The sequence below is a fragment of the Nilaparvata lugens genome, chromosome 2 (genome assembly GCF_014356525.2).
Source record: "Nilaparvata lugens isolate BPH chromosome 2, ASM1435652v1, whole genome shotgun sequence".
Lineage (NCBI taxonomy): Eukaryota > Metazoa > Arthropoda > Insecta > Hemiptera > Delphacidae > Nilaparvata > Nilaparvata lugens.
The window spans coordinates 61671531-61690075 of NC_052505.1; the positions used below are offsets into that span (position 1 = coordinate 61671531).

General features: G+C 34.2%; 1 protein-coding gene across 1 annotated transcript in view; it reads left to right on the forward strand.

Moving 5' to 3' along the window:
• The window catches only part of LOC111043739 (protein dead ringer), a 162447-nt gene that overhangs the window by 17566 nt on the left and 126336 nt on the right, over positions 1–18545 (forward strand). The window contains exon 2 of the mRNA XM_039422353.1: positions 6609–6659. Coding sequence (XP_039278287.1) covers positions 6609–6659 — 51 coding nt within the window. The remainder of the gene's footprint in view (positions 1–6608; positions 6660–18545) is intronic.

Consider the following 18545-nt stretch of genomic DNA (forward strand, 5'->3'; position numbering starts at 1 on the left):
CATTTTTTGAAAAGTAAATAGAGAAATACGTCCTATAGAAATTAATTTAAAATAGCATGATTAAATTGACCAATCAATTTATTTAATCCTATTATATTAAGCGAGCAATATCTGTATATATTTTTATATTTGGTTATTTATATTTATAGATATTTATGTCCAACGGATCTCGAAAACGGCTTTAACGATTTTCACGAAATTTGGAACATAGTGGGTTTATGACATAAATATTCGATTTCACTAGGTCTCATCCCTGGGAAAACTTTCTGAACGACATTAAAAGGATAATTCATCCTTAGAAAAACAGCTGAGACTTTCGTCGACAGTGGGTAATAAAAGTGAGTGAAGGAGTGCGTCTGTGGAAAATCAAAATATCTCATCCCCGAAATTCATAAACTGACGTATAGCCAAGTGTAAAATATTATCTGAAAATTTCAACTTGATCAGAATATCTAATTTGTTGACATAACATGGTATATATATCATTCTGAATTAAAGTATAACTTATCGGAATTTTCAAAGTGATTCATTATTTTACAGTTATAAATGATTTGTAAGTGTTAATTTGTTATTCATTTTGGTTTGTAAACAATCTAAATTCGGGGAAGAAACAGTTTTGGGCTGTGCATATTAGTCCTTCGCCAATCATTCTAAAGAATTGTGTTTTGTTTATCAATAAACAAATTACGAGCGAAGCTCGGTGCCCCGATATTAAAAAGATTATATTTCCAGTCAATGATTTCCTTCATTATGATATTGTTCCAATTAGACAAATTCTTGAGGTCACCTGTTTATATCAATGATGTACGTAGGTTTCTTTGATTTTCGATAAAAATGAACAGTAATAGAAATATATGATTTGTTCCATAGATGGGCGTACCGTACTTGAAAATGAATATAAAGAACATCAACAAAATAAAGTAGATGAATAGCAACAGCATGACAGAAGATTGACTAGGCGTGATTCAGAATAGATGATACAGAATAGATAGAAATGATACAGAATACAGGATAGATGTACGAAAGGTGACAGGTGATAGACTAGGCATGCTCATCCTTGTCACTTCACAAGGACAACTTGATAACGATGTGGGAGTCAAGAAGGGTTCATTCAACAAAAGGGAGTAGACACAAAAGGGTCCCGTTATTCACAGCCATTGAGCCCTATCTGTGAACATGCGTATCTTTCCAATCATTGATTGAATTTCTGAACCAACCTTTAGAAATATTTTTTTAGTGAAAAAACCCGTGGAAGGGATATCAAGGATTCGGGAATACAGTACCACAGTTTGTATCACTTCATGCCTGCAAGTAAACTCAAGCGCAAGAGCAATATTAATGTCAAAGGTTCAAATTATAACCATAATAAGAGTTCTTGATTTTTTTCTCAATCAATTGAAGCAGAAATGTTTATTCTAAAACTTGTGTAGTTTGACCCTCATTTCAAAATATGACACAAAGATCGACATGAATTGTACGACATATGATAAAAATATTATGCCAATATTATCTGCTATCTAATATTATTATGTCAATTTTATCTGAAATCTATCAATGTTACAGATATTATTAACTACACATTGTGATTCTAATCCTGCAAGAAACTCATAAATGTTTCCGTCAAACCTATAAATCTACTTTCATTTTGATTTATTACTTTATACAACTTATACAATTCATTTATGAATACGATAAATTACAAATCATAATAAAGCTATGACTGAAAAAGATCAACAAGCTTAACCCAGAACTGCTCTCCTCCCAAATTTTTTAAATTGTAACATATCACTTTCAATAATTTAAGTTCTTCAAGTATACGAATATTTGAGAGCCTGTAAAGTTGTTATAACGTCAATTGAGTCTATAATTATGGTGTCAATTCCATTTATAGACCTATGGACTTGGGTGGGATACAAGTTGATCAATTGTTAAAATGAAATAGCTAATACAGTAACAATAAAAACGTCATCATAGGTCATTAGTTGGGGTTCTCTTAGATCACACCTTGTAGACTCTTCAGCTAGTCACAACGAAGGAGAGAGACTAACAAGTTTTATGGAAATGAAGTGGAAGAAAAATGTTATTGGAGAAAGAGAGAGACTTGAGATTAGACCAGCAGCAGAAGAAAGATAGTATGACTCCGAAAAATGTAATGAGGACTTTAAAATGTTACACTACTTGCTTTCATCGTAAACGTTAACTGCTCTGAAGAAGACTGATAAAGGCTCCTTGAAATAAAGTTTTCGTGATTACGTCCACTCTTATAATTTAATATGGAACGTGACAGAATTGATACTCTTATAGAGTAGGGATGGATATGAACCTTTTTTCATCCTTCCCTCTCCCTAAATATAATTATCAGAATTATTCATTATATATAATTCATTCATTGATGAAACTGATGTCAATTTATCTCAGAGGAAGACTTTAAAATGTCAGGTGAAAGTATATAGTTTCACCGCCTTACACTTTTTTTCTTAATGTGTAGTAACTCCAGAGCCTATCAATCAATCTTAATGGAATTGCATGAGGGTATCAAGGGTCGCGAACTCCCCGATGGACCATATCAGGGATATTTATGGTTATGAAAGCTACAAAATTCTTCAAATTGACAAAATTATAACACAATCAGTACAAAATCCACAGTTTGTTTCTTAATATGGAGTCATCCTACATTATCAAACGAGCAACTTCTGTTTATATGTTTAGATGGTTTTAGATGTTTATATGTTTGTATTTCACCTGATCTCGAAAACGGCTCTAACGATTCTCACGAAATTCAGATAATATTAGGTTTATGATATAAAGATTCTCATTGCACTAGGTCTCATCCCTGGGAAAACTCGCTGAAGGACATTAAAAGGATAATTATTATTCATCCTTGGATAAACAGCTGCTAATAATTATTTCCTCGTCTGTTGGTGATGGAAGTGAGTGAGCGATTTCATGTGTGTGGGACTATGTCAAAATTAATCCATCTTTTTGAAATGGTCTTCTCTGATTTGGTTCAAGTGAAGTCAATCAGGATTAAAATTTAACCGGCTTTTGTGCAACTGGGCCTTCGTGAGGGAAATTTTTGCATTCCTCTGGGAATTAATCTCGATTTACTGTGATTAGACAGAACATTTCTGTATGAATGTTATTATAATTTCTTCTTTCGTAATAGATTTTCTATGCTTCTGTACTCCAGAGCGAAGCTCGGCCCCCGATATTTTACATTATGTTTTAAAATTATAAAATATTAAAAATCGACCAAAATAACATTGCAATCAATACAAAGTTGAATAGTTGAAGAAACAATAAACAAAACTAGTACAGTAGTTACCTTATGGAACACTCCTCTCCAAAACAGTATCCTATTGGTGGTTGCCAATGCTGATTCTATAAATCAGGTGAGAGATTCAATAAGTCACAAAACGTCGACCAATCACATGCTAGTACACTCTAGTTGCTCAGAAAAAGACCAGGCTAATGAAATGCTCTTATTTGCTAGTGCAATCTTTTCATTATATGGACTCTATTCTGTTGAACCATAGTGATAGTTGGCATCTCGATTCATGAAGAATTTCCTATCCCGTACGTTTATAAGCCAATTCTTTCCTTTATTATATTATATTAATATGGATTATGAATTATCGATAAGTATTGGGAGATCAATCAATTTTACATAATGTGTTACATACAAGATCACCATTTTGTTGAGATGACCAGGTGCAGTATTTGAAAGAAGATTTTTGTATTGAAACGGTATAGATTTAAATTGAAGTAGTCTTCCAGAACAATAGGATAGAGAATAGAAAATATTGCAAGACTGATAGCCAAGCTTGTTATTACTCATTCAAAAAAGGAGGAGTAGGATAACAATGCTAGTTAATCTTAGCTGTGCACTCTAATATTAAATATAGAGTATTTGTTAGCCGGAGCGTAGGATGATTGTGTTCATCTATTGGAATAGTTATTCTATTAATAGAATTATTTGAAGAATAGTGATAGAAATTTTGGCGGCCCACGCCAATGAACAGAAAGGATTCATCTGGCAGAGAGCTTTTTGAAGATGACAGTTGGCATTGGAATATTGTTTATCAAGTATGTAGTCTAGGTGCGAATCACTCCCTGTTTACTCCTATTGTATACCTGTATCCATCGAGCGAATTGCAAGCCATTTAGCTTGATGTATACTTATAGAGTTGTTCACTTATTGACGTAAATTCAAATCGATGCTCCTTTTAAAATGAGAATCGCTATGATGTTGATGTTTAGTCATGATGATAGCTGGCGTCAACACTGGCGCACTGGTTCAAAAATTTGTAATCTATAATATTCCACGCTTGAGTGAGGATGAAACATATCCTTTCCTTTTGAATACTCGCTTGATGTCAGATTGTATAACTACTAGTACAGTATTCTCTACAATTATTTTATTAAATTTATTGCTTGGGGAAGTGTTTGACCCAGCAACTAGAGTGGTATCCAATGAGATGAGCTTATAATTTTCAAATCAATTTAAACAATTTTCAAAAAAACATGTTATTTTATAATAAAAAAACATTCCTATCTTGAGCACAACCTTATAATACCTTATTGATTGGTACTAACTTTAACTTATTTTAGCCTTCATGCTTTTGAAATTGTAAGCTTTGTCAACTTTTTTCATTTTTTTTCAATTTTTTACACATTTACCTGACTATGGAAAAGGAAGCTTTAGTAAGTGAAGGAAATAATAATTCAGAGTAATATTATAGCTTATTACTCGACATGAATACCTGTCATAATATGTGGAGTTCCTTTTCACAACCATGGGGTTGTACAATAGAATACGAGGTTTTCGTTTCTTTCCTATTGCTGTTTATTTTTATTCCGTATTCTCTCCTATCCATTGTAGGTAAGGATCTTGGATTTTGTATTCACTTGGTTACACAGCATCACTAAAATAGTTTTTTTTCTTTGTTCCTGTTATGATTATTTTCTCAAGAATATTAGAATTTTATTTGTTTGCGAATATTTGTGTACTGATCAACGTATTGGCATTGACTTGCCCCTGAGGGCAGACTGATTTTTATTGATACACAAAACACTCCTTTAATGGGTGTGGTGTGGTGCGTTGCTAGGTTACACGAGGGGGGGAGACGTGGGCCCCCCAGCCATCAGCCACCAATCAAAAGTTTACGAGCGCCTGTGAATTTTCGGGAGGAAATTAAGTCGACTTCAATTAAAGCGCATAGCGATCCAACAGCACGCTATTCACTGCTTCCCATTCTTCCTTCTTCCTTTTTATTCCTTCTCTTCCTCATCTTCCCTCAGCTCTTCCTTTCTGTTCCCATATTATTCCTCTTTGTTTTATTATTTTTGTTTTGGTGTCGTTAAACTCCCAAAATTGCTGGTGGTTAATAATTGGGTGTTCGCTTTCCACTGAGAAGAGAAAGAAAAATAATCAATAAAACTTATTCATTTTGTGGTATACATTTTCTTCCTTTACATTTTCATCTTCTGTTCTTGAATATAATAATTCTCTGTGCCTCCTGCCTGGATTATCTTCTGCTTTTCCTTTCTCTCTTTCAAGTCAGAAAGAGAGAAATGTTTCCCTTTTTTCTTTTACTTTTGGACATTCTGTTTTCCTTCCTCCTCCTTCTCATATTTGATCCACATTTCCAAATATTTTCATCCTATTTTACTCCCTGTATTGTTTATGATATTAGCATTCGAGTTACCTAAATATCTTTCTTTTTATTTATACTCCACTTCTTTCTCGTTCCTTGAAATGTTTTAATTTTTTACTTTCTTAGCTTCTCTAATCCTCCACATGCTATTTCCTTCCCTTCACTTTTCTAATTCTTTATTATCCCCTTCTCATATTCAATATTTTCTCTATTTTTCTACTAAAGTTTAAAAATTGTCTTTCCATCCCGCTCCATCTTTCCTTTCAACTTCCTCCGCTGTCATATATTTTTCCCAGCTCCACTCATCCCACTTCTTTTTCTTCAGCTCCAAGTGATTCGATTTTACAATTTTCTTTCATCTGTGTGGTGGCTTTCTTCGATTCCTCATATAATGACTTTTATTTCGTGTTCTGTCTGCACTATAAAACCTGAGTAATGGCGAAGATAGCATGAAATCCGCTATACTCTTAAATATACTCTATCATTAAAATATCGGCGTTTTTGGAAGACATAAAATAAATGAGAATGAGAAAATTATTGAACGATATCCTCCTTCCCCTCTCCTCACCCCATTCTGCAGAAAATCCCCCTCCTTATCCTCTTCATCCATTCATTAAAAAATCTAGTTTGCCAAAAGAATCGACCGCTCATTCTTTTCGCCTGCCGTTTAACAGCTGCCAAATTTTATGAGGGGAACCTGATAAATTCAATTTATTTTTATAGTTTACTTTTTGCCCCAAGCTGCGATTGGTTCGTTGTTCGAACTCGACGGAAGTTTCAAGATGAATGTAGCTGACCAATTCTCTCCAATGAACAATAATTTTTCGCCTACTCTACTCTTGGAGGTGAAGTATCAAGAATCATTTCTATAAACTGTACAATATTCATGTAATCATAGTTTATTCATTTATACTTGTTTTTTATTTATAATTTCAATTGTTGTTGTTACAGTGCTCTCCCGACTACGTGGCAGGTCGCCGAATATTCGACAATGGCTCTCGGGTGAGTTTTGATTAGCAATTTTTATGAGACAAATGTCAGAATAGTTTTATAAAGAAGCTCTACACAAACATTTCTTTTAAACTTTTTGAAGGCTACATATTTTTCATTGCTAGCGAATTTCTTTAAAAAAGCAATTTATTCTTGTCTCTGTGAGTTATAAGTCATTCTGATGGTTATCAAACATGTCAAATTGAATGTGAAACTATTCGTACAAATATAAACTCTAGTGTGAACGCACGTTTCACTTTGAAATAGTAACAAAACTTCTATGTACAGGAGGGATTAGTTTTTCATCATTTTTCAAAAATATAAACAAAAACCAATTTTGAGCAATTATATTATTAATTTGAAGTGGAAGCACGAAAGTTTAATCTAACTTTACATATTTTGGTTCAGCTGCATAAAAACCCTTCTTTCCCTCTGTATTTATGGATGAAACCCCTTTATTCCATAGAAGTTCGTGCAAAGTTAATAGTAGTCAATTACATTCAATATCGGTTTCGCTGATCGCACCAACTCTATAAAGAGTTTGTGCAATTTTTCCACCAAAAAATTTGTAATACAAGCAGTGCAATACTGGAGAAATCCTATTCAAACGAGCTCCCTATACTAACTAGAGACAATAACTTTCCACAAATAATAACTTCAAGTGAAGACGCGATGAAAATTGAATTTAACTTGTGTGGCCCGCGATGCTGGCTGTTGGCAGACCAGAGAGAGTGAGAGAGAATGAGAGTGTGTGAGAAGTCAGCACACACTTTTACTAATTTTTTATCCTGTATTGGATGAGAGGCAAGGGGTTCGTTGCTGGATAATGTTCGATAAGTTATTATGAGAGAGAAAGAGAGAGAGAGGGGAGTGTGAACAAGAGAATGAAAGTCAGAGAGAGAGTGAGTGAGAGAATCCCGGCGCGATCGGCCTCCCGAGTGGAGCAGAGGTATCTTTCAATAGCTATAAACATTTTCGAATGTAAATGAGAAACATCCTGTTTTAATAGGCGAATGGATGTTGAAGCGATATGCAGTGCTGAACATATGAATGGACAAATTGAACAGCGTGAATGGATGAGTGTGCTGGTATTTATTAGTAACGACAAATAAAAACGGCCCCTCAAATTGTGAGAAAACCATTGCTTGAATATATTCTGTAAGGACAGTTTCCACGGCGATTCCCTATCAGTTCTTGTGGACAACATTATTGGAGCTGGATAAATTCAAGTTTATTAAAATAAATGATTTAATGATAGTCAATCTTCGAATTAATAATTACAGATTGATTATGGATGGATCTCTTATATATTTAACCTGCTTGAATAATAATTGGAAACAGGAATGCTAACCTGGTCCTTAGAAATAAAGAAGTACTTTACGACAAGGGATACCTTCCAAAGAAGTGCTTAGAGAGGCAAGCTATATAATAAACGTGTGATAAGATATTCCTCGCCTTGATAACTGAATCTTATCGCACACATTGAATAATCGCTTCGGTTTTGTTTCACGTATGCCCTCTCAATCAAATTGACTACCTCAGCCATGAAACGTATTCTAATATAAATAAAACTCGACTCACATTTTAGTTCAATTCTTACCGCCCACAACAAATTCCTACGGTCTCGGTCCTTCCGTTGGACGGGTGGCTGCTTCAGGCCAGCTTCACCCATTATCAGTTGGAAGCTCCCTAATCACTGGTTCGGAACCCACCTATTACTGTAGGTCCATTCATCTCTCCCATTGCCTACACACAAGCTTGATCAAGTGGGAATTATCAGCAGAAAAATCCATGTAGGTACTGCAAGTAAAAGATAAGACCAATAAGTTTTAGTCTTGACTGTAAACTGATTTTTGCTACATTAAAAGGTATCTGCAGTAGAATAGGTCTGCTATCTATAAGCAGAGAGAAGTCAGTAGTTGTTCCTTATCTGATCTTAAAAATCTGAAATATCTTAAATGAAAGAAAATCTTAAATTTCTTCCCAATCTCTGCTATAATTGAGAGAATTTTGTTTCAAAGGTACAATAATATAAGCATCTAATTTATAAGTAAAAGATCAACCACAAGAGCAATACTATATTCTGAGAAGAGAATTCCCTATTATTCCGTATTTCCTATTATGCCCCTTTCCTCTGTTCAACCAAAAAAATGTCATGATTTGTATCCAAATAGTGCGAGAATACTACTAGCCATGAACACTTTTATAAGGTACAAAATTTCATTTCCAGGTCGCAAATGATACTTGGGAAGTTGATAGTGGCCTCATTATCGTTTATTACTCTACTAAATGATAATTGCAGCGATTATTCCTTAGTAATTGTTCTATCGCAATAACTTATTCATTCCTTTGTTATTTATTGTCAGTGAAATAATATTGATGATGGTCTTATCGTCATTTAACAATACGTCGCAAATGATATATTAGTCATTCACCTCATTTAACGCATTATTGATTGGTTTATGAGACAGTGCTCCGATAAACATTATCAATTTATTGTCTTCTAATTGCAAAATAATCATTTGCAGCACTTGGAAATATTGATATCACTGGTTGCAGTAATTTTCATTGTTGCACCACCGATATCAGTTCCATGAATAGCGGCCTACACGTTTCAAACTTTATTATAATTTGAAATTAATTGTAGGATTTCCCCTTTCTATTAGAAGAAAACAATTCATCACTCCATATCAATAGTTTTCTTTCAAAATATTTATTGATTATATCAAATTATATTGATATAAATTGATTATTCGATCACCATTATCATTAAATTTCTCTGTTAATCATTTCCTCCTTCCAATTTCTTACGATACTGGAATACACTATCTGAAAAACATGGAGTACCCCTTAATTATTCTTACTTGATATTTTTAGTATTACGATCAATTAGTTATTATTCTTTCCATTCATTGAAATCTATTCCTCTTCCTCTACCTACATTTAGGGGTATCATTAATTGATTATAATGAAACTACATGGAGAAGAAATTGGAAACAAATCAGTTTGCAAATTGTTAGAAGCTTCAAATGCAGTTCGGTATTATGCTGGTGGAGATCCAATTCTCTACCAACATTTATTCTGATCTTTTGATCACCCTAGACCTATACAATCAATCAATCAATATAATATTTTTTTTAGAATAGATTTTCTAGGAATATTTTCCTATATTGTTTTAGAAGCTTGAGGCTCTATTTATTTTATTAATTCATGGAAAATTTCTCAAGTAACGTTAATCAATACAACTCCAAGACTCCGTTTCTAGGACAATTATTCAATCTGATATACCATTGAAGCTATAAGTTTGATGGTCAATCAGATTTCATAAGTGGCCTAGAAGTCGGGCCTAAGTGTTTTTTTAACCCAATTTTAAGAGAAATTTATTCACCTTTTATCTCCTATAGAAACAAATACTGTTTGATTTGATCGATCAGTCGGATGATGATATTTAGCACAAGCATCTCATAAGCATGTGATCTAAAACATGTGAACATTGCTAACCTGAATTCTCCATGGCTCTCATTCCTGTTTTTGAGTTTCTCTTTTATTGATAGCTCTTTGTACTCTTTTGATATTTCATTCGAAATTCCATTCTAAATTGTGAATAGTTTTCCCCTCGCTGGAGACAAAACTCTCATTAATGGCCTTTGAATTGCCAATGGGGACAATGGAATATAAGCTTCCAATCACCCCCTGGGTCTGATTCAGTTTCTGCATAAATGAATGCTTTCATTACAATGTTCCTAGAATCGAAGCTTGTGTCACCTAATGAGGGGAGGATCTCTCAAGATAATACATATATATTCCTATAGTAATGTATTCATTTATTACTATGTATTCCCCCAGGAAAAAGGTTCCAGCTGAAACATGCGAGTGATCACGCGTGCGTACGACACCTATAGTGAGTACTGTCGGCATTGATCGAGTGGGTAGCATTGATGTAATTCAAAAGGAATGCTGACACGATAAAGTGAATCTCGCTTTAGGGGAATCCAGACAGTTTCCGAGAACTTTCACAAAAGTAAACAAAGCGCAATACAATGAATTCACAGAAAGAACCCTTCCTAGAAAAACGAATACGAATCGTATGAGATGCTTGAATGGTGATGGGACTACCCAAGAGCTGGTGGTATCAGTGTGAGTGAGAGGGATGGTTGGGAAGGAGGTCGTATGAATGAGATAGATATACTTTCCATCTTCAATGAGAAAGGAAACGTCAAGTACTATATAGTAAGATTCTCATCAAACTGTCGGTATTACTCATGAATAGCATCAATGCCTCCCATTGAAAGAATACTGACAGTTTAAAGTGAATCTCACAATATATTGTGCTGCCGCAGGAGGGTAGATAAGAACAAGTGTAGTTTTGGTGTATTCAAAAATAATAATTCTTTGCTATACTGTACTATTATATGATTTGAAGTTACCCACGAGATGGTTGATGCGAAGTGGTCAGAGTATGAATTATTTGAGACCAATAGATTAGAGAAATAATAAGGGATGAATTACTACAGGCTTTGTAATCCTTGTACTGATCTTCCAACTATGTATCATTCCTTCACACATTTGGAAATGAATGGATGAACGATATTCTGATGATGTTTGCAAAGTTAAGTGATTTTCATCTTCTTCTTACTTCTAAGCTTCTGTATTGCATTTGTAAACTAAGCATATCAGTTATAATTGAATTGATAAATTGTATGCAGTTTTGGAAATGAATTTATAAAAGTCAATCAAAATACAAATTGTTGATAATTGGGAATATAAATAAGGATCTTAAGGATAACAAATTACAGAGAATCTGTGAATGTGTGAAATGCAGGAAACTGCAAATATTCATCGTACACACTATGTTTCAATTTAAGCATATTGTAAGCTCACACCACCGTGACAAATCATAGAGCTACCCAGCTCACGTCCTGACGTTTTTTCTGCTACGAAATAATTAAATGTTTTGATTTATTTGAACTTGGTATGACAAGTGTCTGAGGCTGAGCCTGGAGAGTGACAGAATGTTTAATAATGAGATGGTTTGCATTAAGAGCGATTTATCAAAGTCCAACCAACTTTATTCTTGGCAAAGACGCGTTCAGAGTTAGTTAAGTCCGATGTTTTCCTCGTCTAATCTTGTCCTCCGATGTTTTTGTGGAATGGAAGAAGAAAGTGGTGCAAAGTGAATGAGGAATAGGTGAGAATATGAATGAATGAAAAGGGCAGTATATAATAAGGTGGAATAAATAAATGGAGTCCTTTCAGCTCCGATGTCGCCAATCAGAAATTAATTGGCCTCGACTAAACTCCAATCATCTTCTATTTATTGAGATGGTGCTCGGCCAAGACACGCTTGTTTCACACAAAATTTATCTACACCACACCGCACACGCACGCAAATGCGCGGCTCGAATCAAAGGGACCACGTTTGATGTATCTTTTTATTCTGGGAAGCCGGCCAATCCTTATTCAAGTGAAATAATCGGCTCATCACTACTTCATCCATCAAACCAGGAAACGGTTGGGATTTTCATCATTATTAGCCTAGTCGTGCTACCTCGTGTTTACTCACCTTTTCTTCTTCTACTTCTTATCGTTCTTCTTCTTCGTCTCCTCATCTTCCTTCTTCTCTTTCTCATTCATCTTCGTCACCCTCTTTCATTCATCTCTTTGAAATCGCCTTCCACTTTCCACTTTTTACATCTTTGGTAGAAGTACCCTACTTTTACTACACTTCACTCTCCATTATCAATTTTTTATGTTATCTTCCTCCTTTTGTTTTCTACTCTTCGTCATCACCTACCTCTTCCATTTTCATAATCCTTTTTCGTTTATCTTCTTCCAATAAAGTATTATTTTCCACGTTTTTCTTGTTTTAGTAGGTTTGATAATTTTACTACTTTTGATACTCTTTGTTTATTTTTGTCTTGCTTCCATTATATTTCCTCCTTTGCACTTTTTTCTCCTCTTCTAATTGAACTGTCTTCATTCTGTTCCTTCACCTACTCCTTGTTTATTCAGCGTTTTCCTTTTTTCATATTTGCACTCATTTCTAGTTCTAGTGATTATATTGATTTCCTCTCACTTCTCTTCCCTCATTTTCCCCTTATTCTTTTCATTCTTTTCCCTTTGAATATCAATAACTGATTATATTCTAATGGTTTCATGTCTTTTCTACTCCAATTAACTCCCATCTCCAAATGATTGAATTCTTGATTCAGTCAATGATCGCCTTGATTCATTTTTTCCTTGATGTCAACATGTTTAGTGTTTTCTGTGTAGTAATTGCCCTACTCCACTATGGCCTACCATCTTTCAATTCTCACTTGTACAGACTTTATTCACTGTTTTATTTCATAATCTACTTGATACCCTTGATCTTCTTTCTATTTGAGTACTCTTGTACCGTATCAGCGTCAGGATTGAATCTCATGGAATTCAGGGTTGATTGCCCATCTCATTATCTTGCACAAGTTGAATCGACCAGCAAAACAAAATTATTGCCAATTTTCATATATGTCTATTGATTTTATCTATCATATCAAAGATAGAGGCAGTTATGTTACGAGACCATAACTATTACAGTATATTATGTATATATTGAGTTAATGAGTGGAATTTTTGGAAAACTCATACGAACACCTCAAGTTGATGTAGGTTCAATGACATCAAATTTACTTGAAATGAAAGTGAATTTTTTTCGTCTAGTCGTAGGGCTTCACTTGAGTCAAGGCTGAACGCGTACAACTGTCTTTTCCGTAGTAAATTCAATTGAAATCTGACAAATGAGCATTGAAAGGGATTTACTAAGAATAGAATTCGGTATGCAAAATTGAAAAGTACTTTCCATCTCAAGGTTTCCAAAAACAGTTTGTATTTTAGTTGTGAAATGCTGCAGTGCGAATTTGCGTAAAATTGACTTCTTCTTATGTTTATTTGAATATGAATAATTCATAATATAGTATATATTGGTATGACAATTACTCTTTAATGACTATTCGTATGTACAATTATATACATATTTTCAAATAAACTTCCAATAATACCCAAATAAGATTGTCTGCAACTTTAAATATAATATTACTAAAATATAATTATTTGTTTTGTGTTCTCAGCGAAGGCAGTAGAATCAGATAAAGGGAAACAATGTATGGATTAAAAGTGAGAGAAGATTTAGAAAGAGTGGAAGAAGAAAAGTGCAAGCTTATAAAGGGGGGCTTAGCGCGACATAAGACGCAGTCGGCAAGCAATGCCTTAGGAATGTAAGATTGTATTAGTGGCTTTGATCCTGTTAAAGACCTCTAGATTTAATTTGATATTGAAGAGAAGCCATTGCTGATAAGAAATCCAATAGTTGATAAGAAGGAAAAGAGAAGCCTCAAAGTAGCCTACTGTGACTGCTACACATTCAGAAACCCTAGTCAAATATCGTCTTTCACCCTTCGCTAAGTCCTTATACGAATATCAAAATATTTTACAACTGTAATCTTGTAGCTTACTCCTCACTCCTCCGCCTACCGGCCCCCTAACTGTCAAGGACACTTTCTATCGATTGTCAGTTACCATATCGATTACTTCTTCAGACCTCACAATTCAGTGAATTTGCTTATATTTTTGTCTTTTTATTTATTCTCCTCCTCCTCCTCCTCCTCCACCTTTTTCTCATCATTTCATCCTTCTCCTTATTTTACTACTCCCACACCTCTTTCTCCTCCACCTTATTCTTCTCCTTCTCCTCCTCCTATTCCTCCTATTTTTCTGCTTCTTTCTCGTATATTGTTTCTTCTTTTTCTTATTTCGTACTGCTTATTATCCTCCTTCTCCTACTTTTCTGTCCTTGATGCTCTTGTTGTTATGATGATGTAGTTTCTCCTCTCTTACTTCTCTTCTTTTTCTCCTTCTTATTCTTATTCTTCCACTATTTCTTCACTCTTTCACCAAAAACCTTCAGGATCAGCTTCATGAATCTATTAATTTGTACTCTGAATAATAATACAAATATAATAATCATTTTAGTTAGTATTCACTAACTGAGAAATTCCACACAGAATATTAATCCAACAACTAGCACAGTCCCTTAACAAATAACTCAAAATGCAAGAGCAATGTAGATTAGAATCTAAAAATAATAATTTTCATTCTGTTGAGCCCCCTTTTCGAATTGCACACTGAAACTAATAATAATAATGAAGCAACAATCATAATATACAGAATTGAAACCGCGTGAGAAATGAAATGTATAAATAGCAACTATGCTGCATTATAAATAATGCTGAGGGTAAGTGAGAGAGAGTACTGGGGAGGGGATGAGAGAGTGAGAAGAGCGTCTTGGTGCTCTTAAAAGATTTTAATGAAGTACAATAAATGTTATAGTTGAGGGGGGTTCCACTGACTCTCCAAAGCGCTAGTATGCTTCGAAAATAGAAGCTCAGTGAAAATATAAGCAGACATTCATTAAATGCACTGCAATAAAACTCTAGAAATTCTCTCTCTGTCGGTAGCAACTGTGCTGCATTTCAAATCACTTGATTCCCAACAGTTTTTACTTGATAACAGTAACTCATCTCGCATGGAAACTTAGTTTGCCAGTGCCGGCCACCTATAAAAGTCCACCTAAACGAGTCACATCGCCACAGATTCACTTTAAAATGTCAGCATTCCCTATGAACGATCCTCCTTTGATCAATGCTGAAAACTATAAGTGAGTCTCACCAGAGTTTGCAGCAATAATTTCACCGGTTTTACTGTTTAATCATTGTCAAAAATGTCTGCCAGTTGCAACTAAGTGTCTGAAGATCCTATACACTACTTGTATCATTATTATTATCGAACGTAATTTCTTGCACGAGTGGCCCTTATAAATAGTTGGTCTATAAATATATAGGTATGTGAAGTGCATTCGGTGACCTTGGCCGTCAGTTAATTCAGGTCGGAAATAATATTATTGCAAGATGAGTTTACTTAGTTCTGTTGGCACAGAATTGAGGAAAGATTGATTAACAATGTTAGCCTTACAAATTGTACGACACCCACTCAACTCCTCACTCTGATATTCAGTGAATATTAATGTCAGAAAACTTCACATTCTCTTAAAAATTCAGAATGTTGAGTGAATTTTTATTAGGAGCTATTCAAGTAGACTCTTAAAAGTTTCTAAAAAAAAATCTTTTTCTCAACATTAATGCCATGATTTTTGTTTTTAATTCCAAAGCAGCCATTTCAAATGACCCTCAATGGAATGAGATTAATTTTTACTTTCCTTGCCCTATTACCATAGGTAAGGAAAGTATTGCTTGCCGAAAAAAATTACGGTACCCCAATTTCTAAATTTCTATACGTTTCAAGGGCCCCTATGTCCAAAAAAGTGGTTTTTGGGTATTGGTGTGTATGTATGTGTATGTGTGTGTGTGTGTGGGTGTGTGTGTGTGTGTGTATGAGTGTGTATGTGCGTCTGTGTACACGATATATCATCTCCCATTCAATGACTTGACATTTGGATCTTAAGGTCCTTACAATATAAGGATCCGACACGAACAATTTCGATCTAATGCAATTCAAGATGGCGGATAAAATGGCGAAAATGTTGTCAAAAACAGGGTTTTTCGCGATTTTCTCGAAAACGGCTCCAATGATTCTGATAAAATTCATACCTAAAATAGTCATTGATAAGCTTAATCAACTGCCACAATTCTCATACCTGTAAAAATTTCAGGATCTATGCAAAGTTAGATTCTACATTCCCAATTATCAGGCTTCAGATACAATTTAAACAAAAAAGGTCCAAGTGGAAAAGATTGACCATGAAAATTTCTACAATTAATGTTCAGTAATATTTTCACCTAAAATTCAAAACAAGTTCGGAATTCGAGAAAATTATATTTTTTCAATTGCAAACTGTTGACAACAGAACTGTAGATTCTATTAAATCATTCGCTATGAAGAGATAGCAGAGTTCGTGTGTCTTCAGCGTTATTGTCCTGTCACCAGCTGGCTTGGTTCTTTGAATAAGTAGACTTGAGATGCGCGTGAACACTAGCGTCAGGTGATAAATTTTCATAACGAAAAGGAAAGTTGTGTGAGTGAGCCATACCAGATTTTTTCACTTAGTATGAATTATGTTCAATTGGCAATAATAATCATAGAAAAAAGAATGAACTTTCTTATCCTTTTCGACATTATGATATCATGAATAACTTATAATCCATTTATTTATCCATTTTTTATTATACAAATGACTCTAATGTAATAACATTGGTAGATAAAATAATAAAGGAAGTCTTTGTGCTATTTTTCTTCCAAATTTGTAGGTGATGACACATTCCAAGATGAGGTTAGAATTTCACTTGTAAAATTTTAGTTCAAAATAAGCATAGAAACTATAAATTTAGAATTTAGATGGCTTAAATTAATGAATGAATTGATTAGAAATATTCCACTCAATTATCATTTGTAACGATATAAATAATTGAGCTATTTTAAAGGAATTGGAACAATGGAAGAAACACAAACTTCTCAACTTCTTTTATGCCAGCTGTTGTTTATTCAATTATTATTCAACTCCTATTACTTCCGTAATAGATAATTAATTCATTAGTGTGATAAACTTTGGAGCACCAAAGAAAATCCACATCAAACCAGTATCAGTGAAAAGATCAACCTTTAATATGTTATAGTCAATTGATTCAATATAGTTGTGATAGGTCTAGGCCTACCGTCTAGTAAAACTTCACACTTGAAACTAAAAATTGAATACATAGTGCAAGAATAAAAAAAAGAGCAAAATATGAAATGTGTTCAGCAGTTTTTTTCACAATGTGATCTGAAGCAAATTTTAACAATCAGAAATATCTTGTTGTGATCAATTAAAGTTAGATCAATGACTTTGAGAATAAAGCTGTAGTTCATTAATAGGCGAAAAACAAACATGTTAAGGACTTTGAAGCAATTAAATTCTTTTTTTGACCCAATTTTTCACGATCGAATGAAAATTTGATCAATGAAAAATGTCTTGCAGTGATCAACAAGTTCATCATGAAGTGATCAAATCAAGTAAGATCAAGTGACCTTGTGAATGAATCTGAAGTCTATTAATAGCCGGATAACATGAAAGTGAGGGTGATTTGATGAGGGATGCAGCTTGCATCCCCTACAATCTGAGTGCCAACTAATCCGTCTCCTCCCATTGACACTTTCAGATGCTTCCTAACTCAACTATCGCTCAGCCAACATATTTTCCCTGTCGGGTCAGGGTTCGAGGGGTTGACAACATTTTTATTTTCGTATCACGCATTTAGGGACTTTCATCCCAAATGTCTGACATGTTCCTTGGGATGTTATATTTTTAGTACGGTTAGTCTCCTGTGGGGTATGTGAGCTCTAATTGAGATTGGAAGGTGTTAATCAAACATTATTATTGATGGGAAGTTGATTCACTGTTATTAAACAGTTCAACCCACCAGCTGATCTGATTCGGTTTCAACTTGGTCTGTGCACACAGTCCTAAGATCGAGCTTCATCTATTCTAAGGCCCGCTATGCATTGTCTCATTTGAAACCGAGATGGATCAGCTGTTGGTTTAACCAGGAATGAAACACATAAAAAGCAACTTTACCTAGACGCTACAAGTATAATCGTATCGTAATCGTAGATAAGCGTCAACATAGATGGTGCACATGGCCCAAATAGTACGGTACTGTATTATCTAGGAATCAACAAGAATCGTTAAAATAAATTAATTGATTTACAAGAAAATGACACAAAATGTACGAGAAATACGAAATGACCTCCCAACCAATAAAGTATCATCCTTATAATCATAAAAAATTCTATTTATTTACCATCATTGAAATACCATTGATGAATCAACCTAAGGAAAATATAATTCAAACAGTTGAATTTATCTCGCAA